Source organism: Schistocerca piceifrons, chromosome X (assembly GCF_021461385.2).
Source record: "Schistocerca piceifrons isolate TAMUIC-IGC-003096 chromosome X, iqSchPice1.1, whole genome shotgun sequence".
In the NCBI taxonomy this organism is placed as follows: domain Eukaryota; kingdom Metazoa; phylum Arthropoda; class Insecta; order Orthoptera; family Acrididae; genus Schistocerca; species Schistocerca piceifrons.
In genome coordinates this window covers 806,829,156-806,854,014 of record NC_060149.1, presented here as the reverse complement: position 1 = coordinate 806,854,014, position 24,859 = coordinate 806,829,156, and the positions used below count along the sequence as shown (strand labels likewise).

Sequence of the window (24,859 nt, the reverse complement as noted above, 5' to 3'; positions counted from 1 at the left end):
AGGACGGCATTATATCAGCATGTATAAATATTCTTTGGCTGTTTTTGTACTTATTGTGGTTCATACACTGTCTACATTATAATTAAGGAATAAAAAATTCAATTTTAAAGAAAAATTAATTTGGGACTTAATGGGTTAATAGCGTAGTTTCCTCTGTTTAGCTCGCTCCCCACTGTACAGTCCGGGCGTTTTAACCGTTCCGGCAGTTAGTCCGGACGCACGGCGGCAGTCATCGCCCACGGGCAAGTGAAGTCGGCCGGACGTCGGCGACGGCGACGGACCGTCGTTTCCCACTTGTTCGGCAGCCCGTGAACCGGTTGCGTGTTCCACATCGCGTCCACAACAGGGTCACGGCAGTCCCCGGAAAAAGAGCCGGGAATCTCGAGCCAGCCTCCGAGCGCGATGGCTGCGCCCGACGTTCGCGCTGCGTCAGCACGCATTGTCCTGCTCGTCGCCGCCTTTGTCCTGGCCGGCGGCGTCTCGGTCGCTCCCCATCCGTCGCACTCCGCTTCGCCGTCGGAGGACGCACCACCCGCCGAGGCGTCCCGACTGGCTGCGACGTCGGCCGGTGACGCCGCAGGCGGGGAAGGAGGCGTCGACTGGCGCGAATACGCCGACGCCCTCCGAGGAGTTCTCTGTCCACTGGACGCCAATTTCCTGTCCTGCGTCGAGCGTCGGGTGGTGTGTGAGCTGAAGAGCACCGTTCGAAAACTCAGTAACTTCAGTGACGCTCATCCCTGGTTGAAATATGTCGAAGAGAACATTTCTGACAAAAATACCTCGGATGGTGACGGTTGTGATCCCGAATCACAAGAACAGGGTGCACTCACGTCTGCCAGGGGCACGAGCGAGTCTGTCGTAAATAAAAACGACACTGGAATCCCGAGTGATACAGCTGCAAGCTCCCAGGATGTCCCGCACAACTCGTCAGAAGGTTATACCACAGGTGAGTTGTAATTTTGAAGTGGTCCTCTTGTACCACATGTTTCCACGATGGTAGTGCAAACTTTCAGAAACGACGGGAAGTGATAATGTGTCAATCTGAGATAAGGACGTGTGAGTCGGAACTTGTTCACATCTGCCATATTGTTCGTGTATAGCAGCTCTGAGCACATTAAACTAGACTACAGAGGTTGACAGTCAATACTCACATATCTTGTTTCTTGGCTAGATTCGATTCGACAATTATGTCATTTTCAGTAGCTAGAGGAGAGTAGGAGGTCTGACGAGTTGAATGATCCTCCTACACAGTGATTCAGCCGTCGGATAAGGTGCAATATAGCTAATTGATAATGACGCGAATTTCGAAGCTGGTCTAGCCAACAAACGATTTATGTCTGGGTTTCTAAACTCCGCCTTTTGCAAAACGCAATGTATTTCTTTTTCTATTTACCCAAACATTTTTTGACACCTATGTGTCATCTTTTCTGGGTCTTAATTTATTTCTGTAAAATATCATACAATGTTCATGGTTGTTTTTTCTACTTTAGACCTAAAACCTGTAACATGTGCAATTTACTTCTTTTGTTTCGATTGCTCGCCTGAAACTACTGTACTTGTGAAAGTGGATTTCTGCAGGTCGGCGTTTTTTATCCCTTTTATTGTTTGAAAGCACGTCATCGGTAAAGTAGACGTAAAAAATTTGCTTATTTTTGAAAGCCGGCCGGAGTGGCCGAGCGGTTATAGGCGCTTCAGTCTGGAACCGCGTGACCGCTACGGTCGCAGGTTCGAATCCTACCTCGGGCATGGATGTGTGTGATGTCCTTGGGTTAGGTAGGTTTAAGTAGTTCTAAGTTCTAGGGGACTGATGACCTCAGATTTAAGTCCCATAGTGCTCAGAGCCATTTAGTTTTGAAAATACTTTTTCGTAAATGGTGTTCGTCTGTACTTAGGTTTTTCGTCCAGTTGTGCACTTTTGGTGTATGTTCTTTTTCAGCAGCAATTATATATGCCCACATGCCCATTTTACACCCTTTTTTACTTCAGTCTTGCCTATTTTCGCACTATGTTTGCACAAAAACGAGATTTGAGAAAAAACTTGTGCCGCCTAAATCACTGAGAGACCCAATATTATGTGGCCGCTTAATTATTCATCGTTTGTTTCTGTTCAGTGTGGCACTAATTTTGAATGTTTGGTGTAAACGTTTTATGGTGGGTGTGCTGACTTATTTGACCGTGTATGTATGTATGTGTGTTTGTGTGTGTGTGTGTGTGTGTGTGTGTGTGTGAATCAAGGAGCTTCCAATCTCAGCAAGATGAATATGTGTGTGCGATGTCTGTTAAATTCTACAGTCGAATGTAAGTCGAAGGTTACCAAAAAACGCGTTGTGGCACAACTTTTCCAGAGGATTGAGAGAAACAACGGATAAGTGCTTGAATAATGAAATAGATCAATTTATCACGTACTTAGGTTTTGACTTTGTAGAGTAGGCAAGTGCAACTAGCATAAAGATTTACATTGTGGAGAGCAGCGGGGAGATAGGAAATTCCACGGATCCTCTAACGCAATGAAGTTAGCGCGATATCACTCCTGCATACGAGCTTGACAACTTCAGTTTGTACAACTGTAGTGAGTGTAGTACTTTGCGAAAATTGTGGAGGTAAATATAAATTATTAAAGAAAATATACCTACCTGGCTCTTTATCGTCTTCCGCAGATTATAAGTGAAATTGACGTTATCACGTTTCCTACCCCACTTTCAACTCACAAAGGGAGGCCACGACGTTGGTATCATAGATTTACTTTAAACTTTGTACATCTTTAGCAGGCCATTAAAACAACATAATGTGCAAGTAGAGGTGCACTACTCTGGCAATTCGGAGAAAATCGCAAGAGACGTTTTACGCGTCTATTATTTGGCTAATGTATCTGTGCGTAGATGCCGGACGTTAGGGTTCAATGGTGGTTAGACGATTAGTGTTCGAGCTACGTAAGACGAACGTGTTTGAGGCGACGGTTCGACTCCTGCTCAAACTTGATTATTAATCTATTTTTTTCATAACTGGTCATATTGTTTATTTTATATAACATTTGAGAGGTAATATAATTAAAAAGAACCACTTGTACTTGCTTGAAGTTTTAGAGAATTTCATGTTATTAGATTACTTACTATTTTTAATTAAACTTAATTATTGGAACAAGCATATTTGTATCTATCGACAAGTAAATGAAGAAACGCATAGAGGTTTCCTGAAAATTTGTGCCTGTCGTGATTTGCGAAATAACATGTAGTCTGGAAAGGCACCCGGAACTACTTTGCACCTTAACGCTTCGAGCTGCAGACACATAGGTGGGTGCCATTTGGCAGTTAACCTGCGTAGCGGCGAGACGTTGCTAATATCGGAAGAACGAATAGTATAGATGCAATTTTTTTGAATATCACAGAATTTACATTTGTACTACAAAAATGAAGTTGACTACCTGTTTCACATGGGCTTTCCAATCCTGTCCCTTATCCTTGACAATTTAATTAAAGGTAGTAAATAGTCAAATAATATGAAATTCACTACAATTTCAAGAAAAGACACGTGGGTTTTCTTAATTACATTACCTCTAAAATGTCATATAAAATAAGTAATGTGACCAGTGATGAAAAAAATATAGATGATGGAGTTAATGTTTGCTGGATCCGGTCTCGTCTACGACTCATCTGCGTAGCTCTTACGCTAACCGCTTTTTTTAAATCTCATTTTGTTCGTTGCAGTTGTTCGGGGTGGATGTCACGTGACACCCCTTCAAGTTAATCGTTGATTCATTCTCTCAGCTTTTTTATTACTAAGGGCAGCTAACCCTCCGACCGAACACGCTGAGCTACCGTGCCGGCAGTTACTTCTTGCAATCAGCAACTTCGCACAGATACATCACTTACATAATAGACTCGAAAAACTTCTCTTGCGATTTTCTCGGAATTGCCAGAGTAGTGCACCTTACTACTCGCACATTATGTTGTTTTAATGGCCTACTAAAGGTGTACAAAGTTTGAAGTAAATCTGTGATCCCAACGTCGTGGCCACCCCTTGTCAGTTGTTTCCAGACCAGGGTTCTCTGTCTCATTGAAATCCTTCTGCATCATCCCTTAAAATTTGAACAATCAGTACAGAAACATCCTGTATGGTGTATAGAATAATGAAAACCATAGATTTTTGTAATCATTCATCATGAGGTCTACTTAGAATCATTGCAATGAGAAAAATACTACAACCAACCACAATTCCATCGAATGAATTATTTATTTACCCGCAGCTAATTTCGGGTATAAGCTTATTTGCAGGAGGTGGCATACTTTTCTCGTATAATTTACCCTCGTTTTTATAATTGCTATAGGAGATTATCTCCGCCCAGGAACTGGGTGTTGTGTTGTCTTCATCATTATTTCATCCCCATCCGGCGCGCAGTTCGCCCACTGTGGCGTTGAATGTAGTAATACCTGCACCAAGGCGGCCGGACCTGACCCGCAAGGGGTCTCCCGGCCAATGACGCCAAACGCTCAATGTTTTTTATACCGTATACTTGAAATAAACTTAGCTGCGCAGATGCTGGGAGTAGATGTAAGCGATCCTTGTATTAGGGATGGGTAAAAGGATTGGGTTGTTTTGAGGGAAGAGACCAAACAGCAAGGTCATCGGTCTCTTCGGATTAGGGAAGGACGGGGAAGGAAGTCGGCCGTTCCCTTTGAAAGAAACCATACCGGCATTTGCCCGAAGCGATTTAGGAAAATCACGGAAAACCTAAATCAGGATGGCCGGACGCGGGAGGATGGGTAAAGCCGACCGGTTAAAAACGATACCGGTATTTTAATTCTGAATAACCGGTATTTTCGGTATTTATTTGGTCTCGGTTATATGTGTTTTTTTATTTTTTTACTAATAACCGGGTAAAAATTAGCCTTAGCACCAATGTTAATTTTTTTGCTTTTTGAATAAACTTTTTTTAAAAAACGAGTAATTTTGATTCGTAATATTTCCATTGCTTTAAAGTACTGCGTTATTATAGAGAATGGGGAAAGGGTTCAGTGCTATATCAACAACAATATCGACAGAAACGACCAACAAATACGTAGCATCAGAATTGGTACTGCATTGCTGAGACAATAATGTACTTTATACCATGTAGCGTAGCGTATTGGAACATGCAGCGTGCGAGACTTTCCCGGTCTGGTCTATATGGTAGTTTCTCGCTGTTGTCGTCGGACATTAGTTGTATTGCAGAATGGCAATATCCCTAGTCTGGAAGTATTTTAGAGAGTGCGATATCAATTAAGTACATTATCTCATTTGCTTGAAAAGATTAAGAACGGGTAGAGACAACGAATTTGAGACACAATATAGGGACAAAACTTAAAACTTAACAATTAATTCATAACTTACCATAAAAATAGAAAGTAGCCGATCTGTTTCTTACGTCCACATAATACGTCTTTATCTGGTTGTTGCTTTTGAAAACGGACGAATTAACATGAAAAATGGAGTACCTCAGCCTCAGTATTCACCATTCAGCACTGAATATTCCTAATGCCCAAATAGTGGTATGTTCCTCGATTACAGCACGATTTTGACCAAAGTTTAAAAAAAAATTAGAATCAGTAGGAAACAGCTGGAGATTTTTAGTAGTATTCAGCCACTCATCACTTCTCGAGGAAACGAGCGAACGGTGAACGGGTTGTCTTCTTTTATTTGGCTATTTAATTAAGTATTTTGAGTCCATGTATCTTGAAACTGAGGAAGCCAAAATTGTTTCAATCTTTTTTCGATTTCTTCGTACATTACTAGAAATAATAGGAATAAAAACCGAAAATCGATTATTTCAGAAGCGGTTTGAATACTCAGGTTAAAGTGGCGTTGAAAAAACACCCAATATAACCGAAAATCGGTGTTACAGCGATAACCGCCATCCCTACCGTGTGTACAACAAACATTATTCTCGCAGGGCAAATCATCAGTGTTCAACGAAGTTGTTACCCATTGGAAAAAGTAAATAGTACTTCCGGTAACATGGCCACCACCAGCCTGCCCGAGAAGTACCGAGTTACTTTACACGTATAGTATGGCAACCGTGCACGGTTTGTTACTGCTCATTTGTTGATCTCTTGCATCTACGACCTCATTTCATCTAAGTTTCTTTACAGACTTCTTGGAAAGTGTGGATAACTGTAGCAAGCTTTCCATGATATGGATTAGTGTATACCCAAGACTGCACGGATAGTCGAACATCACCGAGGGCCGAAAGACACGGATGATCCAAAATAAACCAATTTTTATACCTGTAACTGCCATTTACTGTATATCACATATGAAAGGCCACTTCATTGCTTACTAATTACTCGCTCTAAACTGAAAATTTAAGAAATTACACTTAAAATAAAATATATTTCGTATCACTTTTTTTTCAGTTCACTTTCGGAAAACAGTCGTCTGTTCTTTTATGTTTCTGATATGCATGACGATGGTCATCATTTTCCGGAGAGGCAAAGCATCACATAGTCAAACGAATTGTATTCTGCCTATTCTTGCAATCGATTACTCATTCCAGTGTCTCGGTGAGCGTCATTACGTCTTGCCGGCCGGTGTGGCCGAGCGGTTCTAGGCGCTACAGTCTGGAACCGCGCGACCGCTACGGTGGCAGGTTCGAATCCTGCCTATGGCATGGATGTGTGTAGTGTCCTAAGGTTAGTTAGGTTTAAGTAGTTCTAAGTTCTAGGGGACTGATGACCACAGATGTTAAGTCCCATAGTGCTCAGAGCCATTTGAACCATTTTTTAACCACTCGTGGATGTTTTCGTTACCTATATCATCACAAGCAGAAATTTGTATTCTAAACGAAAATATTGGCTATAAATAAAACAGAATACCTCAGACTTCGTTTTTCTACTTTTTCACAAATTGCCGAACTGCGCGCTGATAATCTACAAGCCGCATAATCATCACCTCACTGTAATTACATAGAAGCCAACATCTGCAGTTGAAGAGTGGCCGAGCGGTTAAAGGCGCTACAGTCTAGAACCGCACGACCGCTACGGTCGCAGGTTCGACTCCTGCCTCGGGCATGGATGTGAGTGATGTCCTTAGGTTAGTTAGGTTTAAGTAGTTCTAAGTTCTAGGGGACTTATGACCACAGCAGTTGAGTCCCATAGTGCTCAGAGCCATTTGAACCTCCAGAAATTTCCTTCGGTATCTCCAAAGACAAGTTGTTGTTCCACAGTGTTACGCACAGTTAAGAAAATCCCTTGGTAACGAGATTTGCTGTCTTCATTCATGTTTACAAACGGGGATTAAATATTATTTACGTATCAGCACCCCTGTTACTCCACCTGTTGCATTAAGAAAATAATGTTTGTTGTTACTGAATGGCTGCTGATAAAAAAATTGTCACCAAATTCGTCGACTGCAAGCAGTACGGTTCAACTAGAGAGTCTGTATAGAGGCTCTCTGGGTTCAACATGCGGTCATCGTTAAAGACGCGATACGATCACTGCGGCTGGCCATTAATTTCATTCGCTCAAAGAAAGAGAAGCAACTTGTGATAATCAGTAATCACAAACAGATAACGGACAGGAGTTTTTGTTGGCACAGTACTTCTGTTAGTGTCCGTATCTATTACAACTGATGTTCCTTTCCTAAATGAAATTTACGAGTTATCAATTGTTCAGATGTACAGCATTGAAAATATGGTTCGAGGAACTAATAACGAAATACGTAATCATGAGAGCATTTAGTAATTTCGTAGACTACTCTCTGGTTTATCGACTACCTGTTTCTTACGTGGTAACCTGACTACTGAAATAAGTAAGGAATAAATTAATTCTTTTTAAATTTAAAAATTGTGTCTTACGCTTAACAAAGCAGATATTAGAGAGTTTGAGAGGCAAGTGCGTGTTTATGGTAGAAACTGATTATTTTGGCAGAAAAAAAGTCGAAATTAAGGCGTGGTAATTGCGTTCAAATCCGCAACGGTATAAACAAGGTACATAATGTTTAATCTAACTGTGGGAGAGTATTACAATTCACTTTACATTATTGTATATTGCCAGTTTTCTGTTGCAAAAGACATGAAATGTAACTGATACATCATATTTACATTCTTATTAACGGATATCTCCATTGATAGTTTCGTTATATCAATGATACAACCTGGTGTTAAGATATCTTACTTTATATGAAGTTTTCGCTTTCATGGGCAAATAGTCCGTAACACGAAGGCGGTTATGTGCAGTAGGGTCAACCTCTTAATCCAACGATCACGTTGGATATGATGTGTCTTACTTTTTGTAGCACTCCTCCCATATTGACAAGCGATCTCTTAATGTTACATTTAAGTCTTCCTCATTGCAGCAGTAAGTAGCCTACATTAAGGTACTTCTCTTCGATCAGTGTTTGGTTCGTCTGCAGATAGTGGTGACTGCGATTGACTTAACAATGTTGAGCGAGCGAGGTAGCGCAGTGGTTAACACACTGGGATCGCGTTCGGGAGCAGAGGGGTTCAAATTTCCGTCTGGCTATCCAGATTAAGCTTTTCTTTAATTCCACTGAAACTATTAAAGCAAATTCCAGGATGGTGCCTTTGGAGAACCATGGCCGACTTTCTTTCTCATCCTTCCCCAATTCGAGATTCCGTCCCGTCCCTTATAACATCGTGGCCAACGGCACGCTAAACAGTAATTTTCCGTTCTGATTAGTGTCTAATATCTGGCTCTGCAAGCAAACAGAGATATAACAGCAACTAGTGTATCGACGAATTATTAATATGTGTTACCTACCCGGCCAGTTCTCTAAAAAGAGCTACAGAAGACAGAGCTAATCCGTTACGTAAAATGCATGAGTTGTACTCGTGTAACCGCATGGATATTTGTTTCAAAATTACCTTATTTACCTTCCGTTAGTCCAATATAACTGCTGCGAAACAGTCGTAGCAGAACAAAGCAATTGCTTTCATGTACTTATGTTTTCACAAAGGGGGAAATTCGAGATAATAATTTTACCTCGAATCCTTCCTTACTCGGTTTTCCGCAACTATTTTGCCGTCCTTTTCTCTCAGTTCACGCCTTCTAAGAAATACGGCACCTCAATATCTTGAACTATGTGTATAACGTTGATGCCAAAAATCATTTATAGTAATATAAAAATTATAACTGCAAAACTATAATAGGAGAATAAGTTTGCCTTAATCTATAACCGAGTTAGTATACCGACGTCGACAATTCAGAGTCTGATTTTTCTGATATTTTTCTTGTATTTAACATGACTTAGAACCCCTAAATACCTTTATGTCTGCTGAAGTGTAAGTTCTTACTTCCATCCCGACCTAAACTGTTCACACGAAGGTGGGAGAAGTCATAGTCATAGTACGTACTGTAGAACCGGATGTACAAAAGCACTGTTATCTGTAAAACTGCTCACTTTCTTCATATTCATAAGAAACCGCAGTTGCATATATCTCAAAGAAACCGTCATAAATTACGGAAAAACAAGTGACGTCAATAACAGTTCTAAGAAAACTTGACTTTTTTGCATTTTTAACCTGAAATCCGACATAGTTTATTTAAAAAATGACAAAATGGTTGCTGTCGCACTGTAAAATGAAACAAAATCCCTCCAAACATCAACCAAGGCAACACAGTGAACTTCGCGACCTATTAATTAGTTTGTGGTTCTACAATGCTGCTGCAGCCGTAGCTCCGTCGAGCAATTTGCAAAGCTTGTAGTGTTCGTGCAGGAAGGAGAAGGGGGGCTGGTCATTGACTGGATTCGTTTAACGGTGCAGCGATGTTGCTCCCCGCTTGATTTGTTCCTCTATTGACAGTTGTGATGCACTCAGTGTTGACCGGAACTGTCACCATAGAGAATAATTTTTTCTCCGTGCTCTCATCTAAATTACCTAGGGCGACAATCCAAGGCGTCATTCCCATTTCTCGGAGCAGTCATCATCCCGCGCGGGCGGAGTCCTGTTTCTCGCACAAAGAAGGTAAAAACACATGCAACCAATAACCGCTCCATTGTAACTATTCCAGATATATGAAAGCATATCCATGGTTATTTCGCTTTGGGAGTGACTATCTAGCTAAAACTATGGCTCATCATTTCAGAGGTATGACTGCTAGTAAATGTAGGTAACCACTACAGACGCTCTACTTTGTGATTTTGGATAAGAAATTTTTTGGAAATTTGTGATAAGTGCCTATGGGACCAAAGTGCTGAGATCATCTGTCCCTAGGCTTACACACTCCTTAATCTAACTTAAACTAACTTATGCTAAGGACAACACACACACACACACACACACCCATGCCCGAGTGAGGACTCGAAACTCCGACGGGGGGAACCTCGCGAACAGTGGCAAGGCCCCCCTCAGACCGCGCGGCTGGATAAGAAGCAACGATACTCATGCCATTCTCTCTGGGCATACGCGTCACTTCCGTTAAAAAGTCTATGAGTCGTGCTTGTTACAAGTTACAAAAACAGCTCACACTCAGTTGCGCGGGCCACTTTTGTTTCTTCGAGCACTCACCTTAGCAAAAATCTATGATCAATAATGACCAATTTAACTCGTTTTCACCATCAGATTAAGAAATACGAATGGATGAACACCGTGCCATATTACAGCACCAGCCAGAGACTGCACTCTGCTGCATTTCTTCGGACAAATAGTGTTTGGTGCAAATTACCACCATTTTCTCTGACCAAGGCAGTACACAAACACTCTAAAACACGAAAGCCGTGATACTGATGGTGTCGATACTTCGTCGTTGAATTTTGTCACGTAGCTAGAATTGATTTATTCCTTCGTGCATTTTAGCTACACACACTTGTGGTGTTGTGTCTCAAAAATAAATTTTTGGTATAAGTGGCTGTGATGAATGGGTGTACCGTTATTGACCAGAAAAGGAGACGATTATCATATGGTTACAGAATATAAACTGTTAGCGATTAAAACTGCAACACCAGGATGGCTAGCACATATTGAAATTTTATGAAGGGCATCCAATAAGTAATGCAACACATTTTTAAGCCAATTTCGGCTGAAAAAATGCAGAATTAGTTGTGGGACATGTTGGAAAATTTCTGCTTCAGCTCCTTATAGTTCTACGAAGTTCCGATAGGTGGCAGCGCTATACGTAGACTTTAGAATGGCGTCTGTAACGGAGGTATGTTCCAAGCACAGAGCTATCGTTGCATTTCTTTTGGACCAAACCAGGCGCTTGCAGAATGCCTACCGAGATCTGATAGTGAACAAAAGCACAGTGAGTCGTTGAGCAAGGCGTCTGTCATCGCAACAACTTCGCCAAACGTGTCCCGCCTCCCGCGTGTCGCCCGGCCGCACACAGCTGTGACTCCTGCAGTGTTGGAACGTGCGGAGCTCTCATTCGAGGTTATCGACTTATCACAAACACCTCGCTGCTCAACTGGACGTTTCTGTTGGTAGTGGTGACATACTCGTCCACCAGATGGGGTCCTCAAAGGTGTTTGTCTGCTGTGTTCCTCGCCGCCTAACGGAAGACTTCCAGATGTTTGACTTAATGAAGGATGCACCCTGCTGGGAGCAGTACGTGGATGATGGGGACGTTATTGCTACAACAAGACGTTGGCTCCGACTTCGTCCAGTAGAGTGGTACCATGCAGGCATACAAGGCCCTCCCAGTAAGGTGGCGTCAGGCCGTCAGATTGAACGGCGATCATGTTGAAATATAGGGTTTCATAGCCAAAAGAGTGAGGCATAGTATTATAATATTATGTACTGCAATCCTGAATAAAACGAACCTGCTTTCAGAAAAAAAGTGTTGTATTACTAACTGAACGTCCTTCGTACTTATCGTGGGTAGTCACTCCACACTGAGGTGATGAATGTCGTGGTACACCTCCTCATGTCGTGTCGGACATCCTTTTGATCGGCGTAGTGCAGCAACTCGACATGGCATGGACTGAACAGGTCGTTGGAAGTCCCCTAATGAGATACTGAGCCAAGCTGCCTCTACAGCCGTTCATAATTGTGAAAGTGTTGCTGGCGCAGGCTTTTGTGTACAAATTGATCTCCCTCTTATGTCTGATAAATGCTTGATGAGATTCATATCGCGCGATCTGGGTGGCCAAATAATTGGCTCGAATTGTCCAGAATGTTCTCCAAACCAGTCGCTAACAGTTGTGGCCTGATGACATGGCGCATTGTCATCCATAAAAATTCCATCGATTTTTAGGAACATGAAGTCCATCAATGTCTGCAAATGGTTTCCAAGTACCTGAACGTAATCATTTTTAGTCAATGATCGGTTCAGTTGGACCAGAAGATCGAGTCGATTCCATGTAAACACAGGACACACCATTATGAAGCCATCACCAGCCTGCACAGTGCCTTGTTGACAACTTGGGTTCATGGCTTCGTGGGGTCTGCACCACAGTCGAACCCTACTTTCAGCTTTTACCAACAGAAATCAGGACTTACCTGACCAGGCCATGGTTTTGCAGTCATCTAGGGTCCAACTGACATGATCACGACCTCAGGAGTTGCGCTGCAGGCGATGTCGTTCTGTCAGCGAAGGCACTCGCGTCGATCGTCTTCTGCCATAGCCCATACCGCGTCATTTCGTCGGACTGTCCTCACTGATACGTTCTCGTACGTCCCACATTGATTTCCGCGCTTATTTCACCCAGTGTTACTTATCTGTTAGCACTGACAACTCTACGCAAACGCCGCTGCTCTCGGTTGTTAGGTGAAAGCCGTCGGCCACTGCGTTATCCGTGGTGAGAGGTAATGGCTGAAATTTGGTATTCGCGGTATAGTCTTGGCACTGTGGATCTCGGAATACTGAATTCGCTAACGATTTCCGAAATGTAATGTCCCAAGCGTCTAGTTCCAATTACCATTCCATGTTCAAAGTCTGTTAATTCCCGCCGTGCGGCCATAATCGAGCTGGAAACCTTTTCACATGAATTGCCTGAGTACAAAAGACAGCTCTGTCAATGCACTGCCCTTTTACACCTTGTTTACGCGATACTACCGCCATCTGTATATGTGCAATCGCTATTCCATAACTTTTGTCAGCTCAGTGTATAACAAAGATTATATGAGGGTTTGGAGGGTGTGAAATTTAAATATTTTAATCATGCTGGGCATCGAGTCGAACTGAGCTTTGATGACAGATACAGGTACGTCATTCCATGCTGCTTCAGCTGTATGACACAGTTCATCAATCTCAGTGAGTGAGAGATTTGCAAGAGGTGCTTCCCAGGCCAAAAAACGAACACTTTCCGTGTCGAGACAACACGGGCAACAATCGGTCTTCAGTTATCTTATTAAAAGAGGACGTCATGGGGACATCGAAGACGGGGCACAGGCACCAGTGTTAACAAGTCAGAAACGAAAGGCTGATGTCCAAATTACCCGTGTTGTGAACCAGATATGATCGCATTATGTACCCAGTGGAAAGTCATATGATCGCGTAAGGTGCTGAGTCCATATGATTATGACAAATGTAATCTGATTACAGTTGTTCAGTGGCTAGTCCCGGCGGAGGTTCGAGTCGTCCCTCGGGCATGGGTTCGTGTGTTTTCCCTTAGGATGATTTAGGTTAAGTAGTGTGTAAGCTTAGGGACTGATGACCTTAGCAGTTTAGTCCATACGACTTCACACACATTTTTTGAACAGTTGTTCACTTCGGAGGTTCCACATACAAACATGTCCACCCTGGTGCTGTATGTAAAACCATAGCTATCTTGAAAAGACAACGTGGTAAAGCTCCAATGGCCAGTGTTTTCACTGCCTGCACCAGTGTTGGTGTGCATCTGTCTGCTGCCATTTCTCGGTTCAGTGTACGTAGTGTAGTGTGGGTGTACGATCATGCACAGTCAAGCAAACAATGTGTATGTCCTCTCGCGTGCTAGGCGTGCGTGGCCGTTGAGATTCTGCCTGGCGTTGAATATTACCCTGGACAAGTCGTCGGCACCATAAAAAATGGCTCTGAGCACTATGGGACTTAGCTGCTGAGGTCATGAGTCCCCCAGAACTTAGAACTACTTAAATCTAACTAACCTAATGACATCACACACATCCATGCCCGAGGCAGGATTCGAACCTGCGACCGTAGCGGTTGCGCGGTTCCAGTCTGAAGTGCCTAGAACCACTCGGTCATAAAGGCCGGCTCATCGAACGCATATGCGTAATCTTTACTTATAACAGAACTAGCTCAGCACCCGCTCACATTTGCGTAATAATTATCAAAAATAATTTAATAAACATACACTCCTGGAAATGGAAAAAAGAACACATTGACACCGGTGTGTCAGACCCACCATACTTGCTCCGGACACTGCGAGAGGGCTGTACAAGCAATGATCACACGCACGGCACAGCGGACACACCAGGAACCGCGGTGTTGGCCGTCGAATGGCGCTAGCTGCGCAGCATTTGTGCACCGCCGCCGTCAGTGTCAGCCAGTTTGCCGTGGCATACGGAGCTCCATCGCAGTCTTTAACACTGGTAGCATGCCGCGACAGCGCGGACGTGAACCGTATGTGCAGTTGACGGACTTTGAGCGAGGGCGTATAGTGGGCATGCGGGAGGCCGGGTGGACGTACCGCCGAATTGCTCAACACGTGGGGCGTGAGGTCTCCACAGTACATCGATGTTGTCGCCAGTGGTCGGCGGAAGGTGCACGTGCCCGTCGACCTGGGACCGGACCGCAGCGACGCACGGATGCACGCCAAGACCGTAGGATCCTACGCAGTGCCGTAGGGGACCGCACCGCCACTTCCCAGCAAATTAGGGACACTGTTGCTCCTGGGGTATCGGCGAGGACCATTCGCAACCGTCTCCATGAAGCTGGGCTACGGTCCCGCACACCGTTAGGCCGTCTTCCGCTCACGCCCCAACATAGTGCAGCCCGCCTCCAGTGGTGTCGCGACAGGCGTGAATGGAGGGACGAATGGAGACGTGTCGTCTTCAGCGATGAGAGTCGCTTCTGCCTTGGTGCCAATGATGGTCGTATGCGTGTTTGGCGCCGTGCAGGTGAGCGCCACAATCAGGACTGCATACGACCGAGGCACACAGGGCCAACACCCGGCATCATGGTGTGGGGAGCGATCTCCTACACTGGCCGTACACCACTGGTGATTGTCGGGGGGACACTGAATAGTGCACGGTACATCCAAACCGTCATCGAACCCATCGTTCTACCATTCCTAGACCGGCAAGGGAACTTGCTGTTCCAACAGGACAATGCACGTCCGCATGTATCCCGTGCCACCCAACGTGCTCTAGAAGGTGTAAGTCAACTACCCTGGCCAGCAAGATCTCCGGATCTGTCCCCCATTGAGCATGTTTGGGACTGGATGAAGCGTCGTCTCACACGGTCTGCACGTCCAGCACGAACGTTGGTCCAACTGAGGCGCCAGGTGGAAATGGCATGGCAAGCCGTTCCACAGGACTACATCCAACATCTCTACGATCGTCTCCATGGGAGAATAGCAGCCTGCATTGCTGCGAAAGGTGGATATACACTGTACTAGTGCCGACATTGTGCATGCTCTGTTGCCTGTGTCTATGTGCCTGTGGTTCTGTCAGTGTGATCATGTGGTGTATCTGACCCCAGGAATGTGTCAATAAAGTTTCCCCTTCCTGGGACAATGAATTCACGGTGTTCTTATTTCAATTTCCAGGAGTGTATATTAGACCTAGTGAAAAGTAATGTGTTAAAGATACGTTTGTTTTTCTACGCAGTTTTGATAAGGCCGATTTGCCTTGATGACAGTTAAATACATGGGCGTACCCAGCAAGGGGCAGCCCCCCCCCTCCCCTCCCCTCTAGAAGATATTCGCAGTTTTTCACTAGTTTAGTGTTTTATTTAATAAGAAATGCTGCATGTTTTCTCGGATTGTACAAGTGCATTCTTGTATTTAAAATGTTTATTAAAAGCAGTTTTTCACTGGTTTACTGTTTTATTTAATAAGAAGTGAGAAGTGCTGTATGTTGTCTCAACTCCTTGTTTCCTGAGACTAGTATGACCTGCCCCCCCCCCCCCCCTCCCCCCTTCCAGTTCAGATCCTGGGTACGCACTTGGTTAAATATCTTTCTTTGATTTAGTTCAGAAATTGCAACACATTCCAAGCTATTCACGCTAATGAAAGCCATACAAACAAGGGAATAATTTCAATAAAATGATTTAAAAGTCAGTATTAGTCATGTTCTTAACAGTGTCCGGACTGGAACGTTTTTGTGTGGCTACTTGCAGGTCGCCATTGGTCTTCCAAAATATTAAAAATACTTCATTCCCCCACGTCTAGTCCCCCCACCCTCCCACAAACTATCACATGGGCACCCTTGCATAGAAGCATAGTCGTTTCCAAATGTGTTTCTAATCATAAAGCGAATCTGGTAGGTCGAGTCGGAGGTTTTTGTTAATCCTGCCTTTGGAGGTCTTGTGGTGATATTTCAACAGCAACTTTATTTCCCACTGAGAAGTCAAACACAAATTTTAAGATTTGGCTTAAAAATGTTTTGATGTAATAAAATATTTTCATCCAGTATTTGGCCCCCTTAGGTGTCGAATTTCCAGAAACACTGAAACATTTATTTTTTTATTTCTAATCGACAAGCGAAATACAATTTTTCATAGATTTAGCTTAAAAATACTCTTATACCAACTCTTTCCATAAAACTTCCTGGCAGAGCTGTGAGGATGGGGCGTGAGTCGTGCTTGGGTAGCTCAGTTGGTAGAGCACTTGCCTGCGAAAGGCAAAGGTCCCGAGTTCGAGTCTCGGTCTGGCACACAGTTTTAATCTGCCAGGAAGTTTCATATCAGCGCACACTCCACTGTAGAGTGAAAATTTCATTCTCTTTCCATAAAATTTCCATCCCCTATTTCACCCCCATAGGGATAGAATTTCCAAAAGCACTGAAACACATATTTGTTTGTTCCGAACTGAGAAGCCATTTAGATGTTCACTGAGCTGTGTAGCTGATCATTCAAAATAAATGACAACTATGCTACAGGCTACCTATCTACACTTTACAGCTACTAAAACCCAAGATTACGACTCTTAAATACAAAAATGTGCAAGGAATTGAAGAACTAAAGTAAGAAAAAACACAGAAAAAGGTGAATATGTAACTTGCTTCGCTGCTGATGTGTCAGAGGGGGCATCTGGGACCTGGTTGATAAATATGTATATAATACACATAAGAAAAGAAGACTATGACTACTATTTAATTCTGTCCCCATTTTCATGATAGTTGCTTTATTTTCACCATTGAAATGTAACTTTTTTCCCTTGAAAAAACTTTGGTATCGCTATTTGTAAAGTGTGGCCCATAGTGACTGATGTGTCATCTTCCTCAGATAACAGTTTAGTTTTTTATTCTTAATCTGGTCTAGGAGAAACAAGAAGAAGAGAAAACAAATTTAATTTGTTTTGGACATAATGATCCTGTTATTTTGATAAATGTATTACTTTATGTGATATGTAACTTAATCTCATCAGATGTTTCCCTAATTTCATGAATAACAGACTATTTCAGTACTTAAAAATGGCTACAAGGCTCAATTGTTTTATACAACACTGTTGCAATAAATGTTGCTTAGTTGAGATTGTTACAGCAGAGGATGAACCTCGGTGCAATAGTAACTTGCAAAGTCTATGCTCACTATGCCCACTTGTGAAAAGTAAACTATTTTGGAGCATATTTATCACTGTGGAACATTTCAATAATGGCATGTCACATGGACTATTTCCCTCCACTTTCAGGTGAGATACAACAGCTCAACTGTTTGACACTTGAAGCCAGGGAAGAAGATGGCTGGTATGACCAGAATAGCTGTACCAAAAACCATAGTTTGAAATGTGCTCTTCTTATCCAGAAAATATTGTTCAGAATAATGGGAACTTTTTATGTAACATGAAAGAGAACTCCTGGTAAATCACTAAGATGACAAAAGTCATGCAGTAGTGATAGACACATATATAGTTCATGTTAGTATTCCATGTACAAGGTATAAAAGGGCACTGCAATGGTGGAGCTGTCATTTGTACTCAGGTGGTTCATGGGGAAAGGTTTCCAATGTGATTATGGGTACACGACAGGACTCAACAAACTTTGAATACAGAACAATAGTTGGCGCTAGATGCATGAGACATTCCGTTTGGAAATCTTTAGGGAATTAAATATTCCACAATTCACAGTGTCAAGAGTGTGCCAAGAATACCACACTTCAGGCATTGTCTCTCACCTCAAACAATGCAGTTGCCAACGGCTTACACTTAATGACCTAAAGCAGTGGCATTTGCATATCTTAGTCTGTTGTGTCTAGGAATCCTGGATACTCAGTTCGCCAGACAAACAATCAAACAATTTATATTAATGAGTTTTATTAGAAAAAGACAATTACAGACACTTAACTCTGGCAATTGCACAGATGTGTTGCAAGCAAAGGGCAACATATGAAATAATCAATCTTTGCAGTGACTGCTGATCTCTAACTGACTAAAGTCTCTCCTGAACTGCTATCAAAGTGCCTAACATTGACGCTGCTATCCAAGTGGGTCAACCAGTCGGATGTGGTGGTTATGTACTCATCCACTAGGGGCCACTGCTGTTGCATTGTCATCCTGGAAGGGAGGTCAGTGAGTGTGTGATTGGCTGACTTCTTCTCATAACCTTCTCTTCCCTGCTGTTCCCAACTGGCATGCCAGCACTTGAATTTACCCTGTAATATAGTCATTGGTAATAGGCAAGCAGCACTGTGTGAAATAACCACAGAAATCAATGTGGGACACATGACAAACATATCCATCAGGACAGTGGAGCAAAATTTGGCATTAATGGACTTTATCAGCAGTTGACCGATGTGAGTGGCTTTTCAAACACTGTGATATCACCTGCATTGCCTCTCCTGGGCTCGTGACCATATTAGTTGGACCCTAGATGACTGTAAAACTATGGTCTGATCAGATGAGTCCTGATTTTGGTTGGTAAGAGCTGATGGTAGGTTTCAAATGTGGTGCAGACCCCATGAAGCCATGGGCCCAATTTGACAACAAGGCACAGAGCAAGCTGGTGGTAGCTCCATAGTGGTGCGGGCTTTGTAGACCATTTGCAGTCATTCAAGTTCCCAAACAAAAATGGAATCTTTGTGAATAGCAATGCACCATATCATTGGGCCGTAACTATTCACGACTGATTTAAAGAACACTCTGGACAATTCAAGTGAATGGTTTGGCCACCCAGATTGCCTACCATAAATTCCATCAAACATTTATGGGACATAATCGAGAGGTCAGGTCATGGAAGAAATCCAGCAATGGCAACATCTTGAGAATTATGGATGGCTATGGAGCCAGCATGACTCAGTATTTCTGCACTGGCTTCCAGAGACTTTTTGAAACCATATCACCTCAAGTTGCTGCACTGCACCAGGCAAAACGAGATCAGACATGATATTAAGAAGTATCCCCTGACTTCTGTCATCTCAGTGTATGCAATCATTATTCGCCATCAGGGACTTACTGACAGATGGAATACAACTTTTTTTTTTTGCGCATAGGATCATCCTGGAGACCTGTTTTTGCCAAAGTCCTCTGGCCATTTCACATGTCCTATAATTATCTTAAATATCTGACAGTTTCAGCAACTACTGAAATATGTTTGGAGAACTTGCCATGGTTCCTGACTACTTTCCATTACCCCATTTATAAAATTTTGAGGCTTTTCTAATTTTTAAAGTTATATTATCTTCATTCTATATATTCAAATAGGATACAATATGTATAGAAATGGTGCAGGAGAAAACTCAGATCTGTGTCGTGTACCATCACATTGCTAGCAACTGCAGAAAAGAATATGTTACAGAAGTCTTCTTGTTATAAATCTCAATGTACTTATCACCTGTGCCATGAGCATATTCACCTTATATGAACAATTTTCAAAAATAAAACATTCATCCCTTGATGAAAATTTTGTTGTATCACCAAATAACTGTTATATAATTTGTGAGTTTTATACTAAAACAAGAATTAAAAATATCTACAAAATTTTCAGTCTACATGCAGTTTGTACATCATGAAAAGTAAGTTTGAAACAACAATAAAAAATACACAAATTTCGTAAACAGTTACTACATAGCAAAAAATTGATTGACTGTAGGTCCTACACATTTTATAGAACATTTAAAATGGGCATGGAATGTAGCTATATGTCACTGTTCGGGTCACAACATATAATCACACATCACACCTGACTGATCACCATGATAACACACACATCACAAGAGATAGGCTTGCTCTTCTTTGTCTAGAATTTCACATTGGTTCTTCAGTGATTTTTTTAAAAATTGTGTCATGTGGTAAAATTACCGCTATTTAGATTTCATCTTTACATAATGCAATACTGACAATACATTGATATTCATATTATGAGCCTACAATTTTCCAAGATTTTTTCTGAATCTTGATCCTTTTGAAAGGAAAAATCAAAGTAGGTATAAGAATAATTAACCATAATATCTCCTGTCTTAGAAATACTTTCCGTATACCCTGAATACAGCATCATGGGAACAGCAGTCAGAATATAGATCTGCAATGAAACTGAAGTGAAGCTGTTTGTCATTAGCACAGAAATGTGGGAAAAGACCTTGGGTGTTTTGTTAGAACTGTTGGCAATTTTGTATTTTATTGCTTTGAGCCAGTATTAGTAAAAACCTTCCACCAGCCGATATTCCACTTTGTCTACTATATTATCCATAGACAATGTGAAAAAGACCATGTAAACTAATTAATTTTATTATTTCCAGAGACAATACCAAGAACAATGAAGATGAGTATGATGATGCCAATGATGTTGCTAGGTCCAATGATGATGCTTGGCTTCCTACCATTTCAACTGGCTAATTTGAAAGGCATGGTGATGATGGCCATGATGCTTAGCAACATGGCACTTATGTCAGCCATCATGACGACAATAAGAAATGTGGTTTTTGGAAGGCGCCCTGGACCGCATGTGGTTTACAAAAATTATGGGTATGCAAATGAACAGAAACAGAAGTGGATTCCCCATCAACCAACAGTGTTCCATCATGGATAACATGAGAACTTTATAGGCAATCACTACATCAGATATACTGTTTGAAGTTTACTTGTGTTTTTTTTTTTTACTATTTTAATGACTTGCAATGAAGGGAATACCAAAAAGATTACATATTCTTCAGTTCACCATCATCTATTTATTTTCATTGATAATCATATCTGTGAGGAGTGAAATGAGTGTTGAACTGATTGACAACTGAGTACAATTTTCAACAATAAATAAATTATTGTATAATTTTATTGTGCTTAGCACAATTGTAAGTTATGTAAAATATATAAACTGAGACACTGTACTAAATTATACAAACAGTTATTCTGATACCATATTTATCATGCAAATTTCTTGAGGTCAGGAAGGGAAACCTTTTGAAAATAAATAAAAATATTTGTGTGTGTGTGTGTGTGTGTGTGTGTGTGTGTGTGTGTGTGTGTGTGTGTGTGTGTGTGTGCGGGCGCGCGCGCGTGCACGCGCACATGCCTGCACAAATGTTCATGCTCCCACTAACATTTCAGTGTGAACACTACACCCACAAACTTACAATTTCACTGCTAGTAATGGAAGAAAATTTTGTTAGACTGTGCATTTGTGTCCCGAGTTAAGAATCAAAACCTTTCTGTACTGTGTCAAGGGTTGAGAGCAAATGACACAATGTTAGGATGCAGCCAGGTAAAAGTCATTGCAAATAGCTGATATTTTGCAGGACCTGAACCCAAGTTAAGCACTGCATATTTTTATCAGCCACCTGATTTGGCTGTAACAGCTGTAGCATCATTCAAAGAAAGCATACATACCATTTAGTTCCAATAAGACAGACTCAGAGGAAATATGGACAGATTTTAAACTGATTGTAAATCATGCTCTGAAGAAGTGTGTGCTGAGTAAGTGAATTAAATGTGGAAAACACCAACTGCGGTTTAACAACAACATTTAGAAAATGCTGAGGGAATGGAGGTTGTTGCACTCTCAGTTCTAAAAAGAATGCAGAAATGTCCATAGGTATAATTCAGAACAAACTTGTGTGGCTATTAAGAGATCAGTGCACAAAGCATACAACACCAGGGCCCGATGACCTCAGCAGTTTGGTCCCATTGGAGCTTACCACCACTGTACAACACCTTACAATATCATCCATTAATGAAAGACATTGCTGAGAACCCAAGAAAATTCTGATCCTACATAAATCTGTTGATTGAATCAAAGTCTTCTATTCAGTCACTCATTGGCCAGTCTGGTGTTCAAATAGAAGACACCAAAAGGAAAGCTGAAATTTTAAATAACTGAGATTCTCCTTTCCTCACATGATATCATGTGAACCATGGATGAAGAGAAACAGGGAGAATCCATACTCCTAGCTTTCTAGAAAATGTTTGACACAGTGCCCCACAACAGACCATTAACAGAAGTTTGAGTATATGGACCAGGTTCTCAGATATGTGAATGGCTCAATGGTCTTTTAAGTAATAGAATGCAGTACATTGTCCTGGATGGCAAATGTTCATCAGAGACATGGATATCATCAGGAGTGCCCCAGGGAAGTGTGATATGACTGCTTTTGTCCTCTATTCACATAAGCAATGTCCATTGTGACAGACAGGGCGAGCAGCAGTGTGCAATCCATTCTTGAGCACTGTTAGAGTATTTGGGGTCCTCCAACAGCTTGAATTAAAGTGAGATATTGAAGCAGTTCAGAGGCATGCCGCTAGATTTGCTACTGGTTCGTTCAATTAACACACGAGTGTTACAGAACTGCTCCATGTACACAGATGGGAAATGGGAATCCCTGCAGGGAGGAAGATATTTTTATTTTTTTTAAACACTATTGAGAAAGTTTATAGACTCTGAATTTGTGATAGACGGCTTAATGATTCTACTACAACCAACACACATCTCATGTAAAGACCATGAAGATAAGACAATAGAAATTAGGAGTTGTACAGAGGCACATAGACAGTTCATCTTTCCTTACTTCACTTGTGAGTGGAAAAGGAAAGGGAATGACTAGCAGTGATATAAGGTCTCTCCTGCCTACATTATATGGTGGCATGCTGTGTATGGATGTAGATGTAGATCATATTGTAGGCATGAACTGCAGTCCATCTTTCTTGTTACCAACACTGAATATTGAAAGAACATTTTGCAGGCTCACTCTTCTACTACAGACGTTACACACCCTCTGCTTGCCTATACTAATAGATTTCTTCTTCATACAGGTGAGCAATATGAATTCTACATTTTTTCGAAGGTAGACAGTATTGTTCACTGGGATATGATATAGTACAACTGCCAACTACACATGATATTTTGAAAAAGAATTTCTCCCTCACTCTAAAGTTGAAGGAAGTGTTATAGAGAGGTTGCATATCACAACAGTGGCTATATTTGTTGACTTTTCCTGTCCACATTGCTATGAACTTTTTGAACACTTTATACCTGTGGAAGAGCACAAAGTTCACATATAATTTCTTCACTCTCCATGTTTGATCACTAACAACACTGACAGAGAATTACATAAAACAGGCACACCACATTAAACATAAGAAAGCACCCACAAAAAATTACATCTACTCATATGAGAAGTCAAAAAATTAACCTCTGAGTGATCTTCAATCAAAGGGTTAGGCACAGGTTATGAATAATGTGAATAGTAAATAATGAAAACAGAAATGATCTTTCGTTCTACATGTCAGAAGATTTCAATATTAAAATCTCCCCTCTTAACTTTGTTTCTTTTGTAGACCTATAATTATCAAGGAGTGCTCCTGATGCAGTCCAAAATGTTATATCTTCCTCAGTGTGACTTCTGTTAATTCAGTTACATTCTTCATTTGACTAAAAAGTTGAACAAAATTAAATGACAGGTAAGGACACATAACTAATAGCATCTCTAAAAGTAACTCTCTGAAGGTGATAGCTTGCAATTTTTTGTTTACCTTCTTTAATTACATTGTGTTTGACTATTAATTGTTAAATTTGATTATGAGTGATAAATGTGGGACTGTATGTGGTTCATGCACAATGGATCATGGTATGAGTTTTGTAGTTAGTAGCTCGATTAGGGTGAATGCAGTAAGGAATTAGGTGGTGACCTGGACAAGACAGACTTCTTGACTTTTAATGGCAACATGTACATTACTGAACCAAACATCTGTTATGATTTGCCACACTTTAATAGTGCTATAAAACTGATTAATGCGAGGTTGGCAATAGCAATGGTGGAAAGTGATTTTGGGCATGTTGCTCTAGTACTTGCTGTGCCTATCAATTGAAAGATCTTTAAAAAGCAGAGCCTGCACCAAATTGGGACTGGGCTGGAAAGTTTTTGTTAGGAGGATCTATGTAACAGCTAGCCTACAATGGCAAATAGCAATACACCAAAAGGCTACCTTATTTTGCAGCAGAAGAAAAATGTCACAATGACAAGTAACAACTGAAAAAATACAAATCTAACAATCCTTCATTGAAATGTGCAGTCAACAAAAAATTGCTGGAGCTGCACCGTACAATAGGATGTATTTGAAAGTCAGACATTACTTTACCAATGTTACTGATGATAAACACATGGAAATATCTGGCACTGACTTTGTAGAGATTGGCATTTTAAAAAAATCATTCTTTGTGTGTATTGGTCATCCAGTACTAACAACAGCCACGTATTTGAGTAAATTAAGTCAAGTTCTTGACAAAGTCTCAGCTCCCAAAACTTAGATAATGCTGTATGGGATGGTAAATATAAACATGTATAAATAATGTAGGAGTAAAGGAGACCATCCACCACCAAATGGCAGAAGTATTGAGTCA

The 24,859-nt window shown here is 41.5% G+C and overlaps 1 protein-coding gene across 1 annotated transcript; it reads left to right on the top strand.

The window, feature by feature from the left end:
* The first annotated feature begins 364 nt into the window (after positions 1 to 364).
* LOC124723120 lies at positions 365 to 21,147 on the top strand. The gene is made up of 2 exons (XM_047248303.1): positions 365 to 946; positions 20,769 to 21,147. Exons 1-2 carry the CDS (start codon positions 403 to 405, stop codon positions 21,056 to 21,058), a joined length of 834 nt encoding a protein of 277 aa, XP_047104259.1. The 5' UTR covers positions 365 to 402; the 3' UTR covers positions 21,059 to 21,147.
* The last annotated feature ends 3,712 nt before the right edge of the window (positions 21,148 to 24,859 follow it).